The 26,143-nt window shown below is 37.3% G+C and overlaps 1 protein-coding gene and 1 pseudogene across 1 annotated transcript in view; one reads left to right on the forward strand and one right to left on the reverse strand.

Annotated features, from left to right (window-relative positions):
• PRDM5 (PR/SET domain 5) overlaps positions 1-26,143 on the reverse strand; it is a 254,641-nt gene that overhangs the window by 188,429 nt on the left and 40,069 nt on the right. Inside the window, 1 exon segment of the mRNA XM_037830566.1 lies at positions 1,723-1,845. Coding sequence (XP_037686494.1) covers positions 1,723-1,845 — 123 coding nt within the window.
• Positions 17,523-18,713, forward strand: LOC119529082 (annotated as a pseudogene).

Here is a 26,143-nt window from a genome sequence, read left to right on the forward strand (position 1 = left end):
GGATGCACTGATGAACACAAAAATTATGCTAACTCTCAGAAAATGTGGTTACTAGAAAAGAAGTTTTTGTGCCCATGATATGATGAATTAAATAGGGCACAGAGTAGCAAACAGACTGTAAAAGATGGAGATAGACACTTATTGACATAGTTTTCCATTATCTAAAGGGATTATTATAAGCAAAATGCACAATTAAAGGGAACTGTTTAATAAGGATTAGCTGAGTGAGTCAGGGACAACAGTCAAAGCTAACCACATAAAACCTTGAATGTTTGGGCAAATGGAAAGCTACTAATGCTACAAAAACAATAGCCAATAGGAAAAAATTTCTCCAACTAAAGGAAACTGGGAGAAACTTAAAACCATTATTTAAGCACAAGGAGATAAAAGTCTATTTTAAAAAGTAATAACATTCTCTACAAACACAATTATGAAGAACCCACAAAAATAGGTTTGCCTAAAGTACATTTCATGGTTCTGTAGGCAATTTGGTACTAGTAACACTTCCAAAGAAACAAACTGAGTCTGTAAATTAAAACTGTGATATAATGGAAGATCCCATGAGATGAGTCTGTCTCAGGAAACCATGAAAAATTATTAAAATAATTGAAAAAAATAAAATACCTACATGTAAAAAACAAAAGTCCAGTTTAAATTTGTGGTTGGATCAACACATGTAATGAACAATCTGAAAAGTGGCTTGAATCTCTCTAGCTGCCAAGAGATCACATCTTCTATCTTGACCCAGCCCTTTGGTAAGAATCCTCTCATTTACCCATAGAAAACATCTCTAATTTGTCTATATTGTAATCACAATAAGTATACAATACTTATTTATATTGAGACAATTTGGCTAGCTGACAACATTAGGAAATGGGATATTTTAGATACCTGGACTCTAGTTACTCTAAAATTTAATTTGTGAATTTTCCTGTTGCCATTGCTGATTTTATACTCACAATTAAGCATAACCTCCAGCAAACTGTTAAACTCTAAGAATTTCTATAAATAAATGATATCATGTATTTGAAACTTCTAGAACAGTGTACATGGTAGACACTCAACTAATGTTAGTTCCCTTATTCCTTTCCCTTCCCCTCTTGCTTTTGCCAAATACAGCTTTGCTTCCTCTTCTGCAGTTTAAGATCTAAGAGGCTGGGCTTTCAAGTGTGATCAGTCAATTTTCTGCCAGAATGTAACATTTCTTTATTCTCATGATCATCCAATTGAGTTTAATTATAAGGCCCCTCTAAATAACAGCATTTTTTTTTCTTCTTGCCTTAATTTCCACCCAAGTTTCACTTCAGTGCATAAACATGGTTCCCCCTCTCAAGAAACTCATGGGGAATATACCTAACCAAAATTTCTTCCAGAAACTTTCCTAAGTAACAATTCAGAGTATAGTACTAGGAACAAAATGTATATTAATTAACATGAGCTGAATGAATTAAAAGTACTTGAAAGCAAGACGTGTAAAGGACAATATCAGATTGAGTAATTCATTCCCTCAAGAATTCTCATAAATTAAGTGATCTGGTAGCAGTTTACAACTAGGCTTGTCCTTTTCTGCACGTCTGACTAGTTGAGATTTTTCTGCTTTTATAAGTCTGCTACTGTTATTTGAAACAGGTCTTGGAGAAATAAATTTAAAATAGGAAGTACAGTTATAAATTAATTTATTCCCCTTAGTACACAGTACACATAAGAAGCAAATAAGCTCACTTGAATGGCAGCCAAGTTCTTCTGCTCCTGAGATGGTGCCTCATGAACGAAGCGAAGCCAGTTGGAGTGTCGTGGGTTGGTGGCATCCAAAATGTAGAGAACTTCTCCCTTACTCCCACGAACCTGAAACATAAAAGGCTCCTGAGTTCACACTCGATGACAGTATTAACCACACTAAACAGGTAAGATAGGATAAGAATTTTTTCATAAGTATATACCTTTTCTATTGAGAGTTATTTAATAGATGTTGGATGAACATATATTCTTCAATTAAACACATGTACAAATACAGCTTTCTATTTCCTTTTGCAGATGCATAAATGACTCACAATTGCAGTGAACTCTCAGAAACATCCTGTGTTAATAGCTCTTTTCTGGTCAAAATGATTTCTCTTTGTAGGTATATTTCAATATCTGTATTGCAACATAGTTGTTCAAGAGATAGCTGTAATTCCAACACACTCCCTTTTATTTCCACAGAAGATATAGTATTGCTTTGTTCTCCACCACTTGGTTCCCAGTTGAGGAGGGAAGGAGGTTGAAACAATCACTTTGATTTCTTGCCACCTGTTTACTGAATCATCTCCATGTGAGGAATGCTTGCTAATTTAACCAGCAGGAAATTGACATCCATTGGGACATAATGTCACAATTTTTACTACTGGAAGACTGAACCAAGTGCCATTTTGTATTTTTCATGACCTACTCAAGGATTATTGAGGACAGTGGGCTCTCTATTTCCTATCTCTTTGCCATAAACCCTCCTGGCTAGACACACCTTCAGTCAATTGGAGCCAAAGGAGCAGACAGCCCCAAGTTGCTCATAATCTAGCTTCTCCAATAGCCCTGCACTGTAGGATACTGGGCAGTTCACTGCTTTAATAAAGCATACACACCAATCCCCATTCAACTATCATTTTGTGTTTATATTCAGTTAGAATCCAGGAAAGGAAAGAAGGACAGAATGAGTGAGTGATTAGTACTCTGTGTCTCTAACACCAATTAACATCAATATAAAGAATAAAATTTAGTTTGCAGACGGGGTAAGGAAGAACTATTATTTCCAGATTTCCAAAATTTTACTTTATAAAATAAAGCACAACCAATCCAATAAGTATGTATTTTCATGATATATTTAGATAATCATTCATTAAATCAACAAATATTTGTTGAGTGCTTACCATATGCCAAGTACCTCACAGCACTTAAAATAAACAAGTAAACAAATAAACACAGAATATAATTTCATGTAAAGATAAGAGCTATAGAAGACTACTAAAGCAGCGTAGGAGGAAAGAGTGATGGGATAAGGGCTATATGAGATGAAGTGATTAGGAAAGGCATTCTGATGAGATGACCTGAGAAGAGTTCCAAATGAAGACAGGGAATGGGCCAATGGAGGGCTGAGGAAAGAATGTTCTAGGCAGAGGGAACAGCAAGTAAAAGGCAAGGTCCTGAGCCAGAAACAAAGTAGATGTGTTCAAGGAACTGCAAGAAGACCTCTGTAGCTAGCAGCCAAGAAAGCAGTGAATGTCAAGACCAGATAGGGTGGTGGACGCCAGGTCTTGCACAGTCTTACAGGCCAGGAACCCATTTACAGAGGTCAAGTTACACAAATACTGTTACAAAAACATCTGCTACATGTGCTGCAAAGAATAACATTTCTAGATTCCAATAGATATTGTCCAGGGAAGAAAATACAGCCTGAGCCTACTGTCTTATATACTACCACGTTTCTTACATGGTTCCTCTTTTCTTAAACTCCCAAGTCTCAATAATCATTTAAAAATTTCTCTAATGATATTCAGAACCTAACTGGGAAGCAGGAAGTTAATCTCTGATATTGTAGTTGCTAAAAGAGGAACTTAAGACTATAAATACCACATATTTGTATTTCATATGCTTAGGTATGAAGCTATGAGAATTGGTAACACATCACTAAATTACAAACTCACACTAAGAAGATCTGCTTTGGGAGGTGCCTGAAAATTGCCCGACTTTCTGACTTACCCCTTGACTCAGAACCCTCACTGTTCACTAAATAATGCCAAAAATGTCCAGCATCACTACTGTGATAGAAAGTACATCTACATGCCTGCCTCAAAAAGGACAGACACCAGTTCACATTTCCTCAAGCTGAGTAAATAAATAATTTTAAATATTTGGGTATGAAGTCCTTCCTTTCCCAATTCCTCCATATATACAGAAACAAAACACCCATGGACAAAAAGCTAAATTAAGCAGAGCAGGTAACAATGCCACTAAATACCTGAAAGGGAAAAAATAATTAAGATCCACAACTATGGTTGAAATCCACAACAATCCAACCAATTTTATGTAAGGAAACACCAATGTGCTTGCCCATAGCATAGCTCAGTTTCAGAGGGGATAGCACTTCTGACAAAGACAAGTTTATGGCCCTTCTTAGTCATACATTTGTTACCGAATTGGAAACATAATATATATCAGATGTGTTTGACATTTGGTATTCCTTCTTCAAAGATGTGAAACATGCAAAGGTTTCTCTGTGACTTATTACAGTAAGGCACATTTCAATTTTTACCAGGGGCACTGTTTGTTCTTTATATATTTCAGCTTTTTCCAAGGCCCTTTGGCTCCAACTATGTTCAATTACTCAGTATTAGTAACTCATCTTGCTTTCCAGGCCATTACATGCATGCACTTTCTGGCTCTCTATCCTTCTCCCATAACACTTGGGCTTAAGATTTAGAGAAATGTACAATTTAATTTTATATTAAAATTCTTCTGAAATGTGATCCTTTCAATACATCAAATTTACATACTGATTTACTATTACTTATATTCTCTTAACAATATTAAAGGCAGCAACATACCATATGTTGCCTCCACATTCATATTTGGAATAACTTGTTCATGAACAAAGCTGCTGCCCATTTTATGCCAAACATCCATTTTTTATCCCACCCCAAATGGCTTTTATGTGCCTACTCAGTCTTTTGCTGGCTACCTGTTTTCTCCAACTTTCGAGTGGCTGGTCGTTTCCTTCATTCCACCATCTCAGTCTTCAACACTCTGTTTCATTACCTACTCACATGACTTTCATCTTACCACCCTAACCACAGCATTCTCCTCACTGAAATATCATCTGAAAGAGACATCCAAAGATAATCTAATCCATCCTTCGTCTTTCAAACAAAACCAAATCAAAACAATCCAAGACAGATGGCTACTATTAAAGTCTCCATTTATGTTTTAATTTGATATTAAACCCTGAGGTAATAAACTGAACATTTTTATAGTCTAATGAATAAAGAAAATTCAAAATTCCTCTGTGTGCCATATTCCAGCAACTTTCAAACCTTTGCAATCAAAGTGTATCTTCGCCCCTGACAAAAGTAGTCTTCTAAACACCATCTTCTTTTATGTGAAAGCTCATGGAAATGAAGTATATCGGTTGCCATTCTACTTAGTATCTTCTTCTGCATTCCTGGGGTCTGTTATGAAGTCAACATTCTCATCTTAAAGTAAAAACCATCTCAATTCTAAAGTCTGATTTGCACAGGCTTCCTACACCAGTTTCACAAAAAGAGATGGCTAAAGTAGAAAAAGGAGAGAAACCCTAAGTGAAAATGAAAACCTTTATCCTTCAATATAGTTTGTTCGTATCTCTGTAACTTTGCCACATTGTCCCTGCATAAGAACCTGGCAGGACCTGGCCTCTGCTAAGTGCTACCTACATCTCTTTTCAAGTGTCAGAGAGAAAGAATGTGCTGATCATTGCTACCATGGAGCTACACCTTTTTCCAGACTAAACATTAACGGTATTGAATGTAATGTATTGAATGTAATCACATTTGATTTTGTCTTTTCACCCATAAAAGGACAGAGGAAACCATAAAAAGAGTCAGCTCAATTACAGAAAGCCCAAACATGGAAATGAAGGAGAAATAAGTATTCAATACCAATCTTCCTTCTCTAAATTTAAATATTTTCTTGGATAAAGTAGATGAACTATAGACACAGAAGAAGCTTATTTATTATTAAGATGGTTAATTTTCAAAGAAGGATCTGCAATGTTACTTTATTATTTTCCTTCAATCATTTCAAATGCCTAAGGAATTTTCACTCACTACAGTACGCTGTCAGGTTCCAAGGGCAAAGCTAATGGGTCAGATTTGTCCTTGGACATGGTAAAATGTAACTATCAGATTGAGTTTTATTTAATATATGGTCAAATTTAATGGCAGTGAAATACAAAAAGGATGCCAAAAATGTCAATGATGAGAAGTCACAATGTATAATGTTGTACGATTTATTTATAAAAGAAAATATATTTCTCTTTCTAAGGAAGGTAGTTTTAAGCATTAAGATTTATTATAATATGGATGTCTTTGGAGTAGAAAATGTCAACATATCTTTGTGTTTAAATTACAGGCATTCTTTCTGCAATTGTTTTAAACGCCATATGCCATACCTTCAGCGTTTAATTAGCCAGACTACAGGATATCTTTAAGAGCACAAAAAAGCAAGTCTACTGGGTTAGAGTAATCAATTCTAACAGCACACTGTTGTTAGATTCAAACCAAAGAGAGACACATTTTAAGAAATCAACAAGGATCATCACTAGGAAATGGTAGTGATTTATAATTTCCAAGCAAAGAGCCTATGTTTTCTGTTTGTTTCTAAAGGATTCTATCTAAAATTCTTGCTGTTTGGGTGTTTATAAACAAACGCATACTTCACTGTAGGTCATCTGCTTCTATCCACTCTCCCAACTCCCCTGCTCCAAGGATACTATGATAATCCTGACCCGTGAATTCCTCCACCTTCAAAAAAGAAAGCAGACAGACAGAAAATACCATGCTGTTATCCCAATGTCTTTCAGAATAGCAGTCAGACTATAGTACACACAGTTGATAATTAACTTAAAAGGAATGATGAGGGAAATAAAATCTCTTTTTTGCTATAAATATTTAGGCCCCTATATATTTCAAACTGAAAGGAATCTCAGAGAAATGTTCTGGATTAGGAACCAAAAGGCCATGTGTTACCAATGCTCCAACTGTATCACTTTGGATGAGTCATTTCCTCTTACTAAGCCACAGTCTCCTGATCTCTATAATGGGGTAACAGTCTGTGCTCTGCTGAAGTCACAGAAATCGTGAAAGCATCACTGGGATAAGATGCATTGACAGCACTTTATACACTACTGGATATTCTACAACCGTAAAGTATATTAGCAAAATGAGGAAACTGAGGCCCACAGTGGCTGAGAGACATATTTTAAAGACAAACCCTCTGCTTTAACGGCACAGCTGGGAACATACACACTATTTTTCTGCCACATCAACTTTTTCCAGGGACAAATATCAACGATAAATAAATATTCAAATAGCCTCATCTGAACAACTCTTAAGGAAGAGGTGCCCTTATAAGATAGTAGCAAATCTAGACACCATGTTGGCTGAACTGACAGTCTTCCTTATGACAAATTGAAACTATTGCTTTGGGACCAATTGCCATCAATTCTAGTCCTGCCCTCTGAAGTAATCTTCTCTTCCACATATACCCCTTCAAATTTCTGAAGGCAGGAAACCTTTCTTCTCTCCTTCTCTAGTTTTCTCTTCTAGAAGACAAACAATTCCTTCCTGTTTTGATGTGGTTTTAAGTTCACTATCCTGGTTGTGGCTGTCCTCTTATGGCTGCACATGAATTTGTAAGTGCCTTCATAGCATGAGGCAGAATGACCAGCACATAAGGTCTATTACTACCTGTGATCTCAGCACTTACCATCAGAAAGGCCTTTTTGGTAGCCACATCTCACTATATAGCTGAGGTTGCCTTTATAATCAATTACCTTGTATTTTTAAAAAAGGTCTCTTACCTTCAAAGACACAAAGGCAAGTTTAACTGAGAAGCTTGGTTAGGTTTGTGTAATTAAGCAAATCCTGTATTTGGGCAACTGACCAGAGTTGAAACCTTTATATTTGGTCTGGTTTCAACAAATATTTCATTCATTAAATTTTAGCCAATATATTTTAATTGTCATGGCCTTTATTTCCTTTAAAAGTTCAAAAACATTGTGGGAGGTAATGAGAGATTTAATGCAAAACATTTAAAAGTACTCCTATATCTTGCCTTCCAAAGTGCTTTTAAAATTAAGCTAATTTTTTAAAAGAAATAACTGGCAAAGTCCATCTTCTCTTTCACTGTAAATTTATGACAGAGCCTTAACAGTATAGATATTGTCCCTTTCTGTAGTTTTACATATATATTCAGGTACTCAGATTTCATTTGACATTTTTGGACCAATAAGTTTTTTAATTGTACAATGAATAAAGAGGGGGAAAAAATAATGTGAACTTTACTGACATTAGCTCATTATATCCACTGTTTCAGGGTTTTCTGTAAAGAACATACAAGTTTTGGGGAATAAATACTATTGCATCTGTCTTGGCTGCTTAGTGGATTTGGGGGTTTACTTTCTGATATTTGTGAATATTGGAAGGCAGATGAATTCTCTATAAATAAAGTGTTTTTTTCTCCAAAGAATTAGTAAAGCACATTAATAAAGTCAGCATGTGTTTCAACAGTTTGGCAGAATACCTATCTACAATGATGTGCCAAACTTTAAACATGGTTAAAGTTTTATGAACCTACAGTTTTGTATATTTTTTAAATTGTGATAACATACATATGACATAAAATTTGCCATTTTAACCATTGAAGTGTACAATTTAGTGGCATTAATTACGTTTACAATGTTGTGCTATAATCAACACCAACCATCACCAAAACTTTTTCATCACCCAAAACAGAAATTCTGTACCCATTAGGCAATAACTCCTCAATCCCCCACCAACTCCTGATTACCTCTAATCTACTTTCTGTCTCTATGAATTCTAGGTATTTCATATAAATGGAATCATACAATATTTGTTCTTTTGTGTCTGACTTATTTCATTTACCATAATGTTTTCAAGGTTCATTCATGTTTTCATACATATCAGAACTTCATTGTATTTTATGGCTGAATAATATTCCATCGCATACATAAACCACATTTTGGTTATGCCTGATTTTTTAATATAAATTTAACACATGCACAAACTTCTAGCTTTGTAGCCAGCTTTTGGAAATTTTCTCTATGGCATATTAAAAGGGAATCCAAAATACACCAAATGACAATAAACAACTGGGGTAGCAAAATTCTAATCCTCGACATGAAATTCATGTTAAAAAAAAAAGAAAAAAAAAAGATGATTTCCAAGATCCAGCAATCACAGTTTTGATGGTATTTTTAAAAAGAAGAAGCTCTGTATCTGAAAACTTCTGTACAAAGATACTAAAGAAACAAAGGCATTATGGATTCTGCAGGGGCAAAAGATGAAAAACCATTGACTTTTCCATTGAGCCCGATCTCCTAACCCAAATTCCATTGCTTTATTCATTGTGTTTTTAGATTTTTTCTAATATACATTTTTCTATAGTCATGAAAATTGAATCCACCCAATCCTTTTACATCTAATTTTACTCCTTCATTCATTCCTTTAAAATGTTTAAGACAATAAAGAAACAAAAGCATTATTAGTGCATTAAACAAATGCATCTAAAGCAACCAAATAATTCCTAATCACTAAGGTTTTATCCTTTCCCTTCTCACAATCATCCAACAGTTAGTTCTGTGCTGAGAATTCTAAAATTTACAGCTCTTATCAATAAATAACATGTATTGAACAACATTTACAGTGCATTTCTTTATTGGTTATAAAAATAGGCTATGAAAAGCTACAAATGGAATTTTAGAACATGGTCCCTTTATTCAAGTGACATCTTCAGGAAACAGAAAACCCATATTGCAAAATAAAACAACAACAAAAATCACAAAGCAATGTACTGATTATTATAAAGTAGGCTTATATATCTTCATTCAATCCAAAATATTTTGTATACACATGTTAAAGTAACATACAATGACAGGGCCTGAGGATAGATCAAAGTGAAAAGTAAATGCTGAAGCAGAGAAGACTGCATTATGAAAAGCTTCTGCTAGAGAAGGTGTGCAGAAAAGAGTAAATTTAGCAGGCCTGAGGCTGCTCTTGGCTGGCATGTGGGAACTTGGCTCTAGGAGTGCTCCCAGTCAATAGTTAACAGACAAGGTGGTTCACTGTGTCTAGATTCTGGGCAAACAATATGATTTATGCTGAACACTTGTCTTCCTTCTGGGAGTTTGGAATTTTGGTACATGCTAACCAGAAGATATCTACAAGTCCCCAATAAAACCTTGGGTACTTATTCTCCAATGGGTTTCCTGGTGCAGAAATACCACATATGTATGGCTGCACTTTTCTGCTCTGGGTGATCCCTCACGTGAGGGTCAAAGGGAAGACAGCTTAGGGATTTCTCCAGACACTAACTATGTCTTTTATGATTCAGCTGTGAATCCTTACCGTATCACTGCAATAAATTTTAGTACAATTATATGCTGAGTACCATGAGTCCTTCTAGCAAATCTCTGAATGTGGAAGTGGTCTTGGGGACCCTGAACACAGAAGGTGAGTTCAATTCCAGGTGCTTAATGAATCATGGGATACAAATATGCCAATAGCAGAGGCAAAAGAGCATTTCAAATTTAACGGAATTTTATCATACACATATATTACTAACACAAATTAAAATATAACTGTTCAACCAAAGGAGAAAAAGAAATGAGAAAAGAAATCAAAGGAAGAAAAAAATTTATGTAGTAAGGACCATTCCTTTCCATGGCCCATAAACAAGTCAACTCCTTCATCTAGTTTTCAACCAAAGGAAGAATAATGAGGAGCAATTTTAATTATATGAGATTGATGCTTTACACACTGGTTTCTGAATCTAAGCCCTGCATGAGATGTGAGCCCACTATAGAGAAAATTCATACCAGTGAAAGAACAACGGGGTAGCTTAGTGGTTTCATGATACTGGTAAATTTGGTTAGGAGGATGCGAAAGAATGATAGGACTCAAATTTGGTGGTTCAAGCAGCAAAATCAAAGAAACAACAGGAAATGAATGTTGAATGTATGAATTGAAATGCTTTGCCCTTCAATGGCTTGGACTAATCAGGATCCACCCCAATGGAGAGAAGAGTCTCAGTAATATACTGCTGAATGGAGGAACGGTGGAAACGCAGCAATATCTTCATTCTACTGGGAAAGATAAAGGGGAGTGAATGATGGGTAAGAACCAGAATTCTACTACATAAGATGATTGCATGTGGAGAGAAAATTTTGTGTGTGTGCGCAGGGGGGAAGGGGGCAAAACAGACTATTACAATGATCTAGAAAGAGGTAATGACTATAAAAATTAAAAATGAGTAAATGTGAAATAAATACCTGTTTGTTATATTACAATCTATAATATATAATTACATAATATAATCTGTTTTAAAAATTGATGTTTTATACAAGTGAAGAAGAGTTGAAAATACTCCAAAATTGTGAGCCTCGGTGATCAGTATCATTGATGATATGGGAAAATGGAAAAGGCGATGCCTGTTTGAAGGGTAATAGGAAAATACAAGCCTGGTATTCACCTTGGTGATTTTCATACACAAAAAGAAGATGTAAAAAGAAATGCCCTTTTGGAATTGAAAAACAGAGCTAAGGAGAGAATGAATGACGAAGGTGGGAAGTGTTGACTTAGCAGCCTTGAGCATAAATAAAATTGGTAGTTAAAATCTATCAAGTATAAAGAATAAAAGGGGAAAATCAGACAGACCAAGCCCCTAGATGGTTAGAAGGTTTTAATCCAAGGCAGACAAAAAGCAGAACAGACAGGCATATTTAAATTAACTATAGAAAGGAGCACAGACTCACAAATTAAATAATATTTATGTTGTATGCAAGCAAAGGGGATAGTAGAAAATCCTTTTCAAATCCTCCCTCTGTACACCTAGCCCATGAGATGGGTTGGCCAATGATACTCAAGTCTCTATCTCCTGGCAATGCCACAATACAGTAGAAAGATGTCAAAGTATGACCCTGACACATACTTCATGGAAGGCCACTGAATGCCATAGAGCAGTGGCAGCAGGGTAATGTACAACACATCCTAAGAGATAGAAGCTGATCTCTCATGCTCCTGAGAGACTTGGATTCCTCACTCAAAATTTCTAAACTCGTATTTCTTATCATCCAAAAGAGAACAGAAGCACTGACTCCGAAGGGGCCACCCACACCCACGTTGCACACACTTCTCTTTCACTAAGCTCATTGCCAAAAGACTCACACTGCCAACAGGAGGATCACTGTAATAAGAATATCTCCCTGCTAGACCAAGCTGTGTCTGGCATCAATAACTGCTCTGGCAACAAAAGGCCTGGCAGGGAATGCCATCCAAACTTGCAGCAGAGGATGTTTTCTGACAAAGAAAACTGGGGTTTTTCCTTTGACTTGATTTTATTGTAAGGTATTACTTTCCACTCCCCACCCCCAAGGAAGTCAATGGAAAGAACTCTTCCTTGGGGGAAAGCCCTTCAGAAAAGAATCTTGGGCACTCCAGGGGAGGAGGGGTTTTCAGGAATGTGCTTCTTTCCAGAGGTCCAAGGCTTTAATGCTGTCCGGATCCCCTGACCCTGATGCTCAAGCCCCTTAATCCACACTCTTAAATCCCCTCTGAGACCAGCTCATGACATGTTTAAAAGGACGCTGAGATTATTCGACCCTTGCTATTATAGCTGAGTCAGCCTTGCCACCAATCCTGCTCTGACTTTGTTTCCACAGAATCCTATAACTGCATTTTTGTTTGTACTACTGGGGGAGAATCTAATATCTCATTCCCAACCTAGTCATTAGCAACTGTGTTGCTAACCCCACTTGCCTTACATCCTAGGTATTCACTCTATTGATCAGACTTCTCGTCCTCTATCCTGAGCTTTTTTAACAGAGTTACAGTCACTTGCCATTGGGTTTCTCCAAGGCCAGCTGCCTGCCAGCCTCGTCCCTGCTAACTGGGTGTTCTTTGGTTCTCTACATGCCAGCAGTCCCGCTCCTCTGGGATGGGTAACCTATATGGTGGTTTATATTCCTGACACATTAGACACTCCTCATAAACTGATCTGGATTCTCATCTACTTGTGGGCTCAAATTTTACTCAAACCTGGATCTGCTCCTGACTCTGATTCCCTGCCTCTCTTTGACCAAGAGTTTCTACCAGGACTTCTTGATCCAGACTTCCCTAGTCTGACCCACCTTCACCTCCAAGAGAGCTTCCTATACTTTTTGTGTTAAGACATTAGGAAAAGCTCTTGGGTTTAGGGCATGCTCATGCTTGGACAATGATCCACCATCTAAACATAAAGAGTATTTTCTAAATTGAGTAGTTCTCCACCCTAACTCAAATCTGTCTTCAAATCCATCCCTCACACTGCTGTCAGAGTTCTCTTAGTAATTCATCCATCTCATCATGCCAATACCTGTTTAAAAGCTGCACACTGCCTGCCAGAAGTTCAACCTTCTTAGCAGGGCATACAAGGCCCCGTACATGCTGACTTGTCTCATATCAGGTCATCTACCCTCCTCCCTCTTCCTCGCACACAGGCACACTGCCCACACACACCTGGACCAAGCTAAGAACACATCCTCTGCCTGGAGGAGGGGAATATGCTTCTACTTCCATCTGAGAGATGTGATTCCATAATGACAAAAGGATCCCATGTGCATTAGTATCATGTTACCTTTACTGAACATATGTTCTGGATTTAGTCAAATTCATCCTATGAAAACCAAAACAGGAAAGAAAGGATCCTACTTTAAAAAACAAGTAATAACGATAACAGCCAAAAGTTACATTGAGTGTTTATTTGTCAGACACTTTGCTAAGCAACTTTACACATATGCAATTTACTCTTCAAAACCACCCTGAGGTGCATGCTATTTATTAACCCCATTTAGAAATGAGGAAACTGAGGCAGAAGTATTAAAAAAAAAAAAAAAAACCTGCCAAACTTTTACAACTAGTTAAGTATTGGAGCAAGAATTTGAACCAAGAAAATCTGACCCTGAGCCCACAACATTATACTACCATTATGACTTTGGTCACTAGTTGCTAACTGGCAGGCATTATTCGAATAATTACTCTCAATGACCCTCACGTTTTTATAAACCTTTGAGTGTGGGTGGAACCTGTGAATATAAGATATCACTCCTATGATTATGTTACATTGCATGGTAAAAGGGAGAGTCTTCTTGGAGGGCCTACTCTAATCACATGAGCTGTTTAAAAACAGAGTTTTCTTTGGCTGGTGAATGGAGAAAAAGTCAGAGATTTGAAGTGTGAGAGAGATTTGAGATGAGGAGGTTCTCCATTCCTGAAATGGAGGAGCCACAGGGTAGCCTGAGAGCAGCCTCTAAGGAAACTTATACCCCACTCCCAGTACCTAAATCTCTTGTTAGTCTTCTATTACTATGTAACAATTACTACAAATTTATAGGCTTAAAACAACACTCATTTCTTATCTCGTGGCTTTGTAGTCAGAGGTCCTAAGGAGCTTGACTGGATCCTCTGCTTGGAGCTCTGAGGAAGCATTTTGGGCAGGCTTTGCAAAAGAATCCATTTCCAAGCTCATCCGGTTATCTGACCATGCTCAGCTGCTAGAGGCCACTCTAACACTTCTAATCTTTCTGATTTCCTCTCTACTGACCAGCCAGAAAAAAACCTCTCTGCTTTTAAAAGGTCTGTGTGATCAGATTAGGCCCACCTGGATACTATCTCTTTTGATTAACTCAAAATCAACTGACCAGTAACCTTATTGACATCTTCAAAATCTCCATTGCCATGTAAATTAACATAACCATGGGAATGACATCTCCTCAAATTCACAATTCTGGGGACTAGGATGGGAAATTTTAGGGAGATGGAGGGAGGAACTCCTTTGGATTCTGTCTATCACAGCAATTAGTATTCTACTATGAGCTGGGTATACGGGCTCTTAAAGGAAAGAGAGATTAGTTCACATTTTTCAAGGCAGTTATGTGTATCTTTAATATTCATCACTATTAAGTATAGGCAAACAGTATACCATTTCTTTAACAAGTTCTGGTAAAACCTAAACTTCACTTTAAGTGAGTTTCTACAGATAATCGAGCAAAAATAACAGAGTATACCAGCAAGATTTTGATATTTATGTTCTCCAGGAAGACTTTTCACCCAATCCTAAAAAGAGAGACCTCTTACAGTTTAAGCACGAAAGATCTAGAATAGGAAGGGCCTTGCAATACAATATCTCTACTAGCAACTGCCAAAACTATTGTGTTGCATTTTATTTTAAATTATATGGACTAAAGGAAAACTTCCTCACTATTAATAATTTCAATAACATTATTTGAGAAATAAAATGTAATATAAAACTTCTTATTGCTAAATTATGATTTATATTCTCCCTTATACAAGACTAATTATATAAGCAGTACAAAAACCTTTAAGCATAATTTAAATATAATACTTAATGTAAGGAGTTTGGTCTTATAGTAAGTGAAGGAGGAGGTAGGAAAAGAGTAAGGAAGTGGTCTACTACATATTTTTTATAAATTCTTTATAAATATAAAGAGGAACCAAGGCTCCTCTTGTGATACAAACAAAGCTAATCAGTTACTCTTATTAAAAAAAAAAGTATGTTCCAATATTTCCTATTTCACCAATTTCTTCAAATCTTAAACTTTAAGTTTAACATTACAAACATTTATTACAAAGCTGCCTAAGTACCCTTTTACTAGTGTAAATAGAGATATCAAACTTTAATTAAGAATTTAACACATAAGGAACCTCCTGACCATAAATATTTTTCTATTGCTTTTTTCACCTCATAAAGATATAATAAAACATTAAAAATACAGATGTATAACACAATAAAGAGATTTGGAAAAACTGACACTCAAAAGGTACTATGTGACATTGGTTGGATTTTTAAAATTGTACTTACATATCGAGAACTTTCCGGAAGGGTCTGTTTTTAATTTTGCAACAATCTTTTTTTAAAAATCATCTAAAATTACAAAGTGACAAGAACACCTTCCTTGTTCAGAGATATCTCACTTCCTAAGCAGCTGTTAGCACAAACGTGAGCAAAACTTGTCCTGTGCACACAGAAGAACCCTAATTTTAAACTCTAACGACCAGCTCACTGGACCCATGCATTCACCTTCCAAATGTGTTCACTGGGTGAAATGAAACATGAGGAAGTTGCATACAATAAACTGCAAGACAGAACATCTTATGAATGTGGCTATTATCATGTTCTGTATCATGAAAATACATATTTCACTTTCATTAACAAATAGTCCCTTCTTGATTATAAAATTTATTGATGTAGGTATACACTATCTACTCTACTACATTTACTTTTAGTCCCTCTTGCCTACAGAAATATCATACAGTTTTTGGGCTTTAACCTAAATAAGAATTGGAAATATTCCTACATAATACCATAATTCCTTAACAGATGATTTGGAATGCTGATATTTTAAAAATTGATTTTAGAAAGGTAATATGGCATATATAGTGTGTTTACATAATAACATTTACCATGAGGTCTGGAATGCCCCCTCATAATCAAACACATTCATATTTCTGCAACTAGATGTTTGAGTAATCATATGATATAGAATAAAGACAAAAGGCTATATAACCAGACTCACATTAGTTCAAGTCAGGTTTTGCTGCTAAACGTATTTTTTTTTCAATCTGTTTTCAGAGTTTTTGTGATCTCAGATTTCCAGATAAGGGATTGTGGACCTGAAGGTTAAAATGAGTGATTACACAGGCCATTAGATCCTATTTCTCCACAGAGATGAGATATTTTTATTAAAATAATGAAAGGTGCTCTAGCTGTGTTACTGAGGAAGGTGCAATGCCACAGAATTACAGAAAAACATAAGTTTACCCAAGAACAGAGATCCTTAATGTGCTAACTCTGCAAAAGGGTGCATGGACCCTAGGTAAAAATGCTTCTCAGCACTACAACTCATAAGAAAATGAGTTTTCTTCATGGAGAACTACTCCTGGACTATCCATTACATGGAAGTGAAGCCCAAGGATCGAAACAGGGCATCTAATACTGAGAACTACAGTCTCTTCCATATTTATGAATACATTCCTTTTCAGGTCATCTGCAATGTACTTATTAGCATGCAAATCAGGGACAACATGCAAGTCCTGGGTAATATGTCAACATGGCCCTTCTTTGAGTTTTGAAATGTCTGAGGTTTAGAAAACATAAAAATATCATTTTAAGTGCAAACAAAGGAACATGTATATACTTAATTGATCTCTAGGACCTGACAGAAGGAATCATTTTTTAAAAAACATGATTAGTTAATCAAAAGTTAAAAGTAACAAATACTTACATCAAAACATTAATTATCTAAATTGCCCTAAAAATTCTTCAAATAAAATATTTCAAAGTAGTAATTTATCATACAGGAAGAGAATTATAGACCAAACCATTAAATGGAATTTATTCAAGTCCATGAACATTAATCTCCTTTATATAAAAAGAAAACACAGAATTCCTCAAATAGAATTTTATACAAACTTTCAACAGTATTTGGCAAGCCTCTGTACAGGCATGCATACTAGTGTTTTCTGACTTACAGAAAATAACATACCTAATTTTAGAAAAAATTCATTGAATCCACTTTTATATGCTAAACATAAACTAGAGCTATAACCAATTTGTTACTAAAACAGACCAAAAAAAAAAAGTAAGCAGGTTCCAAGGCTGGGTCTGCATGGAGTGGCCGGCAGGGCTCTGCAGGCTATGAGCACTGCTGCTCTGCACCTATGGCAGTGCCGCTGTGCCCGCAGAAAACTGCTCCAGAAACTCATCGTTCAAAAGAGTACCACTGAATGAATATCTGTCTGCAGCTGGGGTCCCAGTGTTGTAGCAATGAAAGGGAGAAGCCTAGCATTTTGATAGAAAAGTGCATCTCACCCCTGAAGGTGATCCTGAGTCTGCTGGGACTGAGCTGCAATGTGTTTGGCACGACCTGAGCCACATGAAATGTCTGTAGCTCCTCAGAAAGAGCACAAGTCCTAACACTAACTTCACTCTCTACCACTGGCACAACAGCCTGGGAAAAATTCTTCCATGTGAAAACATTTAGAGGGAAAGTTGTTTCTCTGATCTTACTACAATGAAGGATTCCAGTTTTGAACAACAGTGTCCAAATAATGGTCAAGGATGATGCAGGAAATATTACACCATCCTCCAATAGAGTGCTTTTAACTTCCTGTGTGAAACCTGATCCTCCATACGTTAAAGATCTTTCCTTCCAAAAGGGTGGCTTGTACGTGGAATGGGAGAATCCACAGAATTTTATTAGTGGTTGCTTATCTTATCAAGTAGAAGTCAATAACATCCAAACTGAGATACACATAATTTTCAGCATTGAAGATAACAAAATTAAATGTCAGAATTCAGAATTTGAGGGAAACCTGGAGAATAAAATGTGCTTCATGGCCTCTGATGTATTTCCTGATACTCTGAACACAGTTACGGTAAGAGTGAAAGCAAATAACTTATGCTATGAGGATGATAAACTGTGGAGTAACTGGAGACAAGCAATGAGTATTAAGGCCAATTCCGCACTCTACCACATTATTCATCATTCCAGCCATTGTTGCAGATGCAATCACAGTCCTTCTCCTTTACCTAAAAAGGCTCCAGGTTATTATATTTCCTCCTGTTCCTAAACCTGGCAAGATTTTTAAAGAAATATTTGGAGATCAGAACAATGATACTCTGCACTGGAAAAGTATGACATCTATGAAAAGCAAACCAAAGAAGAAACCAACACTGTAGTGCTGATAGAAAACCTGGGGAGATTCTCAATGATGGGGATAATTTATTTTTACCTTCAGTATGACCTTGTGAAGATTCATCCCCTTCTCCAAGTTATTTACTATGTTATCTGGAAACTTAGTAAATGGAATCTGAAACTACCAGACCATTTAAAATTAGGCAGCTCGTAAGAGCCACAGATCTTCATGTTGAGTTATGCACCGAAAAAGTAAAAATAATATGTCCTTTGGAGAAAACAGAGGAGTCATTCTCACTGAATTACAAAAGCAGACATCCTGTGTGAAGGCTTCAAACTATGGGATAAAGCAAAAAGTAATAATGGTAGTACGGTTAATATTATTGAGAGTTGTGGCAACTTCCCGAGAGATCTATGCCTGCTTTGTAATCTCTCTACCAAACAGCACCAACAAGTTTTATTTGTTTGGGGGAACTCATTTTGGGTGGCAAATCTAATGCTGAACTGGAACACCTAGCAAACAAAATTGATAAAATCTGTTCTGTTGTTTGGAGATCCCATCGAGTAATATCTACGGCCACTATAACAGTTCAGAAACATCATCCCCTTCTGCATTACTTTCCCTGCTTTCAAAGCCCCAGAAATCAGTGTTGGTCATGATGATGACAGCTACAGAAAAATTAGAGGCAGTCTCTTTACCAAGATCTTTCAAAAGCCATGCAGCCTTCTAGGAGCAGCGGAGTCAGGAGTCAGAATGATTTATTGGGTATTAAGGCTTGAACCATGCAGTCTCTAATGATGTATTGTTTTCTTCACCTCAGCCACTCAAACCATGTATTGACTATGGGCCCAGCTTGTGCCAGGCCCCCAGGTGTGAGACAGGGACCCCCTCCAAGGGTTTAGTCTAGTTGGGGCTCCTCAGTGCTGAGCACCTTCTTCCACCAGTCATTTTCAGACCTTTCAATTCCTAAACTCTCCCCACCTGATTTCCCCTTTCGCATTCTCCCTCATTCCCCTTATTGTCACCTACCCTTCACCTTTCATTGAAAATCAGGATATGAATCTGCTCAGTACACCTAGAGGGGAGAGGGTAACTTGTACCTCAGGTAAAGTGAGAGTAGACTGAGAAACAATGACTAACTCTTGTGTATTTTGTAACTTCTGTGCAAGTTCACAATTGTTTGAGGGTTTTCCACATTTAGTGTTTTTCTGTATGTTTTTGAAACACAAATGAGGTGTCATCTTCACTTAGAACTTCGCTGTCCACTTGAGGGAAAAAAGAAAAGCTGTGTCTTTTTCACTTTCTTTACAAGACAGTCCCTAGGATTCCTCTTTTCCCTTACTGCCACAAATGGTTAAGCAGGTTTTTTGTCTTGTATTGATTATCAGCCATCAAAGGCGCCAACATTTGTGCTCATCTTTTGCAAATGCTAGGGTTCTATTCTCACCCATCTCCACAGCATATCTATAAACTCATAATTTCAACATATCTAAAGAAGTATGGGAAATGAGAGGTCCCCCAGTGTTTCTCTCCTCACACACACATGGACTAAAATTACTGCTAAAGAACTCAAGCACATTACTTCACAAGTTCTGGAAATGTTTACCCATTCTTATTAATAAGATGATGCTACTTGCAGTTCCTGATCTCTGGGAAGGGTAGATCAGAGGGCCCTGCTCCCCACAGGTTGGGGCAAAAGTGGCATCATGCTTCCACCATAGTGGAAAAGCACCATGCCCTGACTTTTCTAAGGAAACTGAAGTTCATGACAATAGTAGATGTAAAGTTATTTCCTCCCTGTACTTTTATTTTTGAGGTCATATTGAGGCTGGGAGACAGGCACAATGGATGTTCCACTTTGTTCCTTTGTTCTGTGAAAGGAATATTTGATTTTCTCTGTATGAATAAGGTTACTTCCTAGCCAGGTATTTTATGATACTGGAAGGCAAAACCTGAATGTCTCACCCAAAGCCATTTTTACTGTTTTTCTATTTAGATGACAACTGGGGGATGGGGCTTCTTTAGAATTCTGATTGCCCAAGGAACTACTGGTGCTGCCAGTCATGTAGCCTGGGAGTGGGGGAATTGTATTTTGGTTGCATCCTCCTCTTTTTACAGTTAAAATAGCTGAGGGAAATGGGAGGCAGCGAATTATGGGAGTAAATATGGTTGTTTTATAGTGCTCAAAAGTGATCCTCAGGTCTTAAGAGGTCTTGAAGACTTCAACATATCAGTAGGATTTCCATCACCTGTAGAAACTAGTAGGTTCATTTACTTTTATATTTAACCTATATGGATTTTTTTCTCCATGTACTAAATAACACACTCTAAGAATGGTGATATTTATTCTTTCACTCAGATATTTTTTTCTATTTCTGGGCATTGAGGGGATACATGAAACAGTGTTAAGCAAATTTTGGTAATATCTTCAAATTGGGATGATTTTTTTCAACTTTTTTTATGAAAACTTGAGTAAAATAAACATGACTTGTCTTTTTGTATGTCAAAAAAAAAAATAAAATAAAATAAAATAAATAAATAAATAAATAAGCAAACCAGGGCTTATTCACTCAGATACAAATACAGCAAACTGCTTATAAAGAAATTTCCAGTCTGCCTGTTGTTCTCACATTTAATTTACTATATAATAAGAGCAAAAGGTCTTGGCAAACACAAAAATGTAAACTGCCCTGAATACAAACAAAGCCTGTGTTGCTATAATACTAAAGAATCAACAGATGGTTGACATCAGGAATTGGCATACACATGTGCATGCACACACACACACACTAAAAAGACAAGTAAATAAAAAAACAAACGTGTAGCAAGTGAACAAGGTATGTTTGAATATCATTTGTCATACTGAAAAACAACCTCGTCTTAACACACAAGTGATCAGGAATCTCTGAGATCTTGGAAAGCACTTATGCTTGGTTAACAGATGAATGAACTAAATAATAAAAAAGCCAGCCAAACTCTGTGTGCCAGTTTGGATGTATTAGGTACCCTAGAAAAGGCAAGTTCTTTAATGCAATCTTGTGGGGATAGACTTCTCAGTCTTTTGATTAGGGTGGAAACTTCTGATTAAGTGCTTCCATGGAGATGTTACCCACTCAACTGTGGGTGACAACTCTGATTATATTATTTCCATGTAGGTGTGGCCTCACCCATGGGTCTTGATTAGATTACTAGAGTATTTAAGAGAGCTCAAGAGCCGACATAGATGCTGATGCTTGGAGATGCTTGGAGATGCAGGCAAAAGGATGTCTGGAGATGCTAAGCTAAGAGATGAAGCCCAGAGTTTGCCCCGAAGAAGCTAAGAGAGGACCCCCAGATGCTTAGAGAGAAATGCCCTGGGAGAAAGAAGCAAGGGTGCACAGGAGCTAAGAGAGAGGAGCAAAGACAGAATCCCAGAGACATTCTGGAGACAGCCATTTTGAAACACAACCCAGAAGCAAAGGACCAGCAAATGCCAATCACATGCCCTCCCAGCTGACAGAGGTGTTCAGGATGCCATCGGCCTTTCCTCAGTGAAGGTATCCTCTTGTTGATGCTTTACTTTGTACATTTTCATGGACTTTGGACTATAAATTTGTAACGTAATAAACCCCCCCTATAAAAGCCAATCCATTTCTAGTATTTTGCATAATGGCAGCTCTAGCAAAACAGAACAATCTGTATGTGAGGAAGAGGAAGAAGAAGGTGGAAAGAGGAGAAGGAGGGAAGAGGATAGGAGCAGAAGGAGCAGGAGGAGGAAGAGGAGGGAAGGAAAGGACAAGAAGGAAAGGGGAGGAAGAAGGGAGAGGAAGGGAGAGGAGGATGTGTAGAAGCAGGAGGCAGGAGGGAAGAGGAAGGGAGAGAATGTGCAAGAGAGAGTGGGGAGAGGAGGAAGAGGAGAACAAGAAAGCGGAAGGAGAAATAGAGGAAGGCACAGGAGAAGAAAGAGAAGGACGAGGAGGAAATGGAGGAGAAGGGAGGGGAGTGGGAGCAAGGAGGGAGGAGGAGAAAAACGGGGCTGATAAAATAATAAAATCACTGGAGGAAACATTTCAGTGGAAGCCATGGAATCTAGAACTAAAAAAAACACTTAGAGAGAGCAAAGGGCATTTGAAGTTTCTTTCTTATTCTGCAAACTCTCAGGTTCATCTCCATTTCCCTCACCGTCCACAGACGGCCTTGCCCTTACCTTACTGTGATTAAGTTTCCTCATCTGCTGCCCTCTGCATGTGTCATCGTAGCTCACCACTACAAAATTCTCTGAATCTCTATCTTTTTCTCCTGCTTCCCCTACTTCCTTCTGTAAAGGAAAGGTTTCCTTCCTCCTTTCCAAAGAACTTCTTTTTGATCCCACCTCACCGGTCTGCTTCCTATAGGGTTTTGCTCCATGCCCACTAATTCACTTCCTTTTTGCCAAACATGCTCAGATTTTTCTAATATTAAAATAATAATAATCAGTAAGTTCTCTTTACCATGCTAGCTTTTTGAGCTGTTTGTTCTTTCTCCCTTCTCTAATACTAACAAAAATGTTAGAAAGGAAGATATTCTTTTTATCCTTCCTAGTTCCTATTTCCTTCCTAATATACCTTTAACACCCTCAGTATTCATCATCCTCTTTAACTTCCTCCCTTCACTCTGCTGAAACTGGTCAAAGATTAGATCCACAGTGGCTTCCCAAGTTCTACGCCCAATGAATTTTTACAAGATAGAATCCTTTATGAATTCTCTGTGAAAAATTATTACCCACACCAGCTCTTTCACCTAATTCTTCCATTTCCCTCAACAGCACTGTTGGCTCAGGTCAAAACATAAAAATCACTTTTAACTTGACCCTCTACTTTGCCCCCATGACTAACCAGTCATCAAATCCAGTCAATTTCTTCAACAGTTGTTTACAACAAACCCAAAATCTATATTGTTTAAACACATACAATCTCATTCCTAGGCTTTTGCAAAAGTCTCCAATGAGGACTGCAAGCCTCCCACTGTGATTCATCCTGCACACCCCAGATTAAAGTTTATAAGGACTATATGATGATACTGTGACCTAACTGAGAAAATACATAATTCAATTAAGCACCCACAATGTGTCAAGCAGTGTACTAGGCACTAGGACACACAGAAAAAAGATTCTACCCCATTCCAATTTAGTCAATAAACATTTTTTTTTTTGCACTAAAAAAATCTAAGATCAAAAGCATGTAGTCACCACTGTGACAGAGCTCACAGCCCAGCAACGAGAAGAGACAGCCCAGTGCGGGGTGAAGGTCATAAGAGCGACATGTCTCTGGTGGTCAGAGAGCCATTAGGAGGGCACCTCAGGGAAGGATAAAGGCAGCCAGGTGGGTACAAATGAAAAAGAAAGAGACAGTCGAGTAAAGAGACCAGCAAAAGCAAAGGCACAAATGTGGGGTAGAATTAAATGTAAAACTAGAAAAGAGTTCAATGTGAGGCAGAAAATGTTGAGGAACAAGGGAAATGAGTTCAGCAGTAAGTCAGATCACGGGCTTTGGATGTCACTTGGCAGTTTGGAAAAAGAGCTCATCATCGCCCCTGAGTGGATTCTCAGCAGTAAGGACAGGCAAAGAATTCCAGACTCTTCCTATATGGAGATAAATATACTGGCTTAGCGTTGATCATGGGCAGGCACAAACAGACACCACCACTATATTTCAGGTTTTATGTGCATAACTGGTTTTTGTCCAGCTTACAGTGCTCTCAACTCTTATCACACTGTCTTGTGCATAGAAGAAGGTGCAGAAGTTTTTGCACAGATTATCCTTGCCAAGCTTCCCATTCAGTAGAGGAATAGCCTTTACAGCAATGCTCACGCACCACTATCATCCAGCCTTTGCTCAAACGCTTCCCAAAACAGGGAACTCCCTATACTGTGAAGTGGTCGATTTCAAAGTGGAACCCTTCTGACTGCCGGAAAGTTTTTCCTGAAGTTGATTAGAAACATGCTTCCCTGTACTTCCACATAATGGCTTCTTTAGTTCTGTCCCCAAAGGAAAGGTAAGCCTTTACCATCTCCACACAGCAACACTTTAAATCTTATGAAGACAGCTATCTGATTCTGTCTCTGCTCTTCTTCAGGTTAAGAGTCACAGTTCCCTCAACTGACTCTGTATGATAGACAGTTCACAGCTTCAAGATCCTTTCTGTGTATGGCTGCTTCTGCTGTACATCAGCTGCTCACCAATTTCCAGGTTCTGTTTTTTCACAGTATTGAAAATATTTTTAATATTATTACTCTTAAGAACAACAAGAAAAAGAAATTCAAGCATTGTTTGCTTACATGAGATACTTTTACAATTAAAACCCAGCAAAACTCTGGCTATAAGGTCAACTATCTATCAATCCCTCCAACTGTGCTATCACCCAGCCCACATTTCTCCACCTTATACACAAAGTTATCATGACAGCCACTGTCAAATGCTTTGCTCAAATTAAAAAAACCATTATGTCTATGGGACTCTCCTGGGCTTATACAACCATTAAAAGCCACATGTGACCTAACTCAAACTCTGTAAACACTGTTAGCTTCTAGTGTTTACAACTTTCCTAACTACTCACACACACACACACACACACACACACACACACACACACACCAAAAAAAAAAAAAAAAAAAAATGTATCTCGCATTTTCTTTCAACTTTTTGTAGTTGAGAAGCTTAATAATTCCAAAATTTACCTTGTCCCCTCTAGAGACTTTATTTGTCCTATTTGCCATGATTTCTCAAAAAAATACAACAAAAGTTTCTGAAAGAACAGTTGTTTCCAGGACCAAAGTACATAATTTGACTGGAACTGGAGATAAAACCAAATTTAAATAGGTACACCTTTATTAGCACCTCACACATCTTGGACTATTATGTACATTTTATAAAATGTTTTCTCAGTTTTAGGTTATTTTCCTTAACGAATATTTTCACAATCAATTGACCAAGTAATAAACATCAGGAATGCAAAAATCTAAAAATAAAAACATCTATTCTTAAAAAAGAAAATTAATATGTGAAGTCCATAATAATGACTTCTGCCCCGGATTAAATTAACAAAGCCTAGAAAAAGGGTGTAGGAAGCGGGGGAAGAAATGATATCTTTTCTTTCTGTCATAACTTATTAGATGAAATAGAGGTTAAATATACAGAATTTAAAAAGGAATTCCTGCTTCAAAATAACAAGAGAGAGAAGTAAATCAAACATCATCTGACAACCTCATTTGACTGTTTTCATTTTTTGCCAGATTCCTGGTAAAACTCTGTTTGCTATGAATTTAAAGATAATATTTAAACAGGAAAACAAATAGCCAATTTAGATCAAAGCCAATATTATACTTAATGGTGAAACACATACACATAGATATTGAAATCCAGAATAAAACAAGAATGTTTATTATATACCACCATTATTAAAAACTGTTTGGAAAAAAAAAGTGGGGTTTCTTTTTCCAGCCCAGTACTGGGAGAGCTGTATGTATGCCGAGGAAGCTAGTCCCGGCTGCAGGTTTCTGTCTATGCCTTACTGAAGAGCCTGAGCCTCTGACCCTGACAGGAAATTTAAGGAGCTGAGACTACAGCCACTGCTTATGAAGCAACTACAGTCCCTGGAAGTGGGGAAGGAGGGAGAGGCACTCTAAG

This window comes from Choloepus didactylus, chromosome 3, assembly GCF_015220235.1.
Source record: "Choloepus didactylus isolate mChoDid1 chromosome 3, mChoDid1.pri, whole genome shotgun sequence".
Lineage (NCBI taxonomy): Eukaryota > Metazoa > Chordata > Mammalia > Pilosa > Megalonychidae > Choloepus > Choloepus didactylus.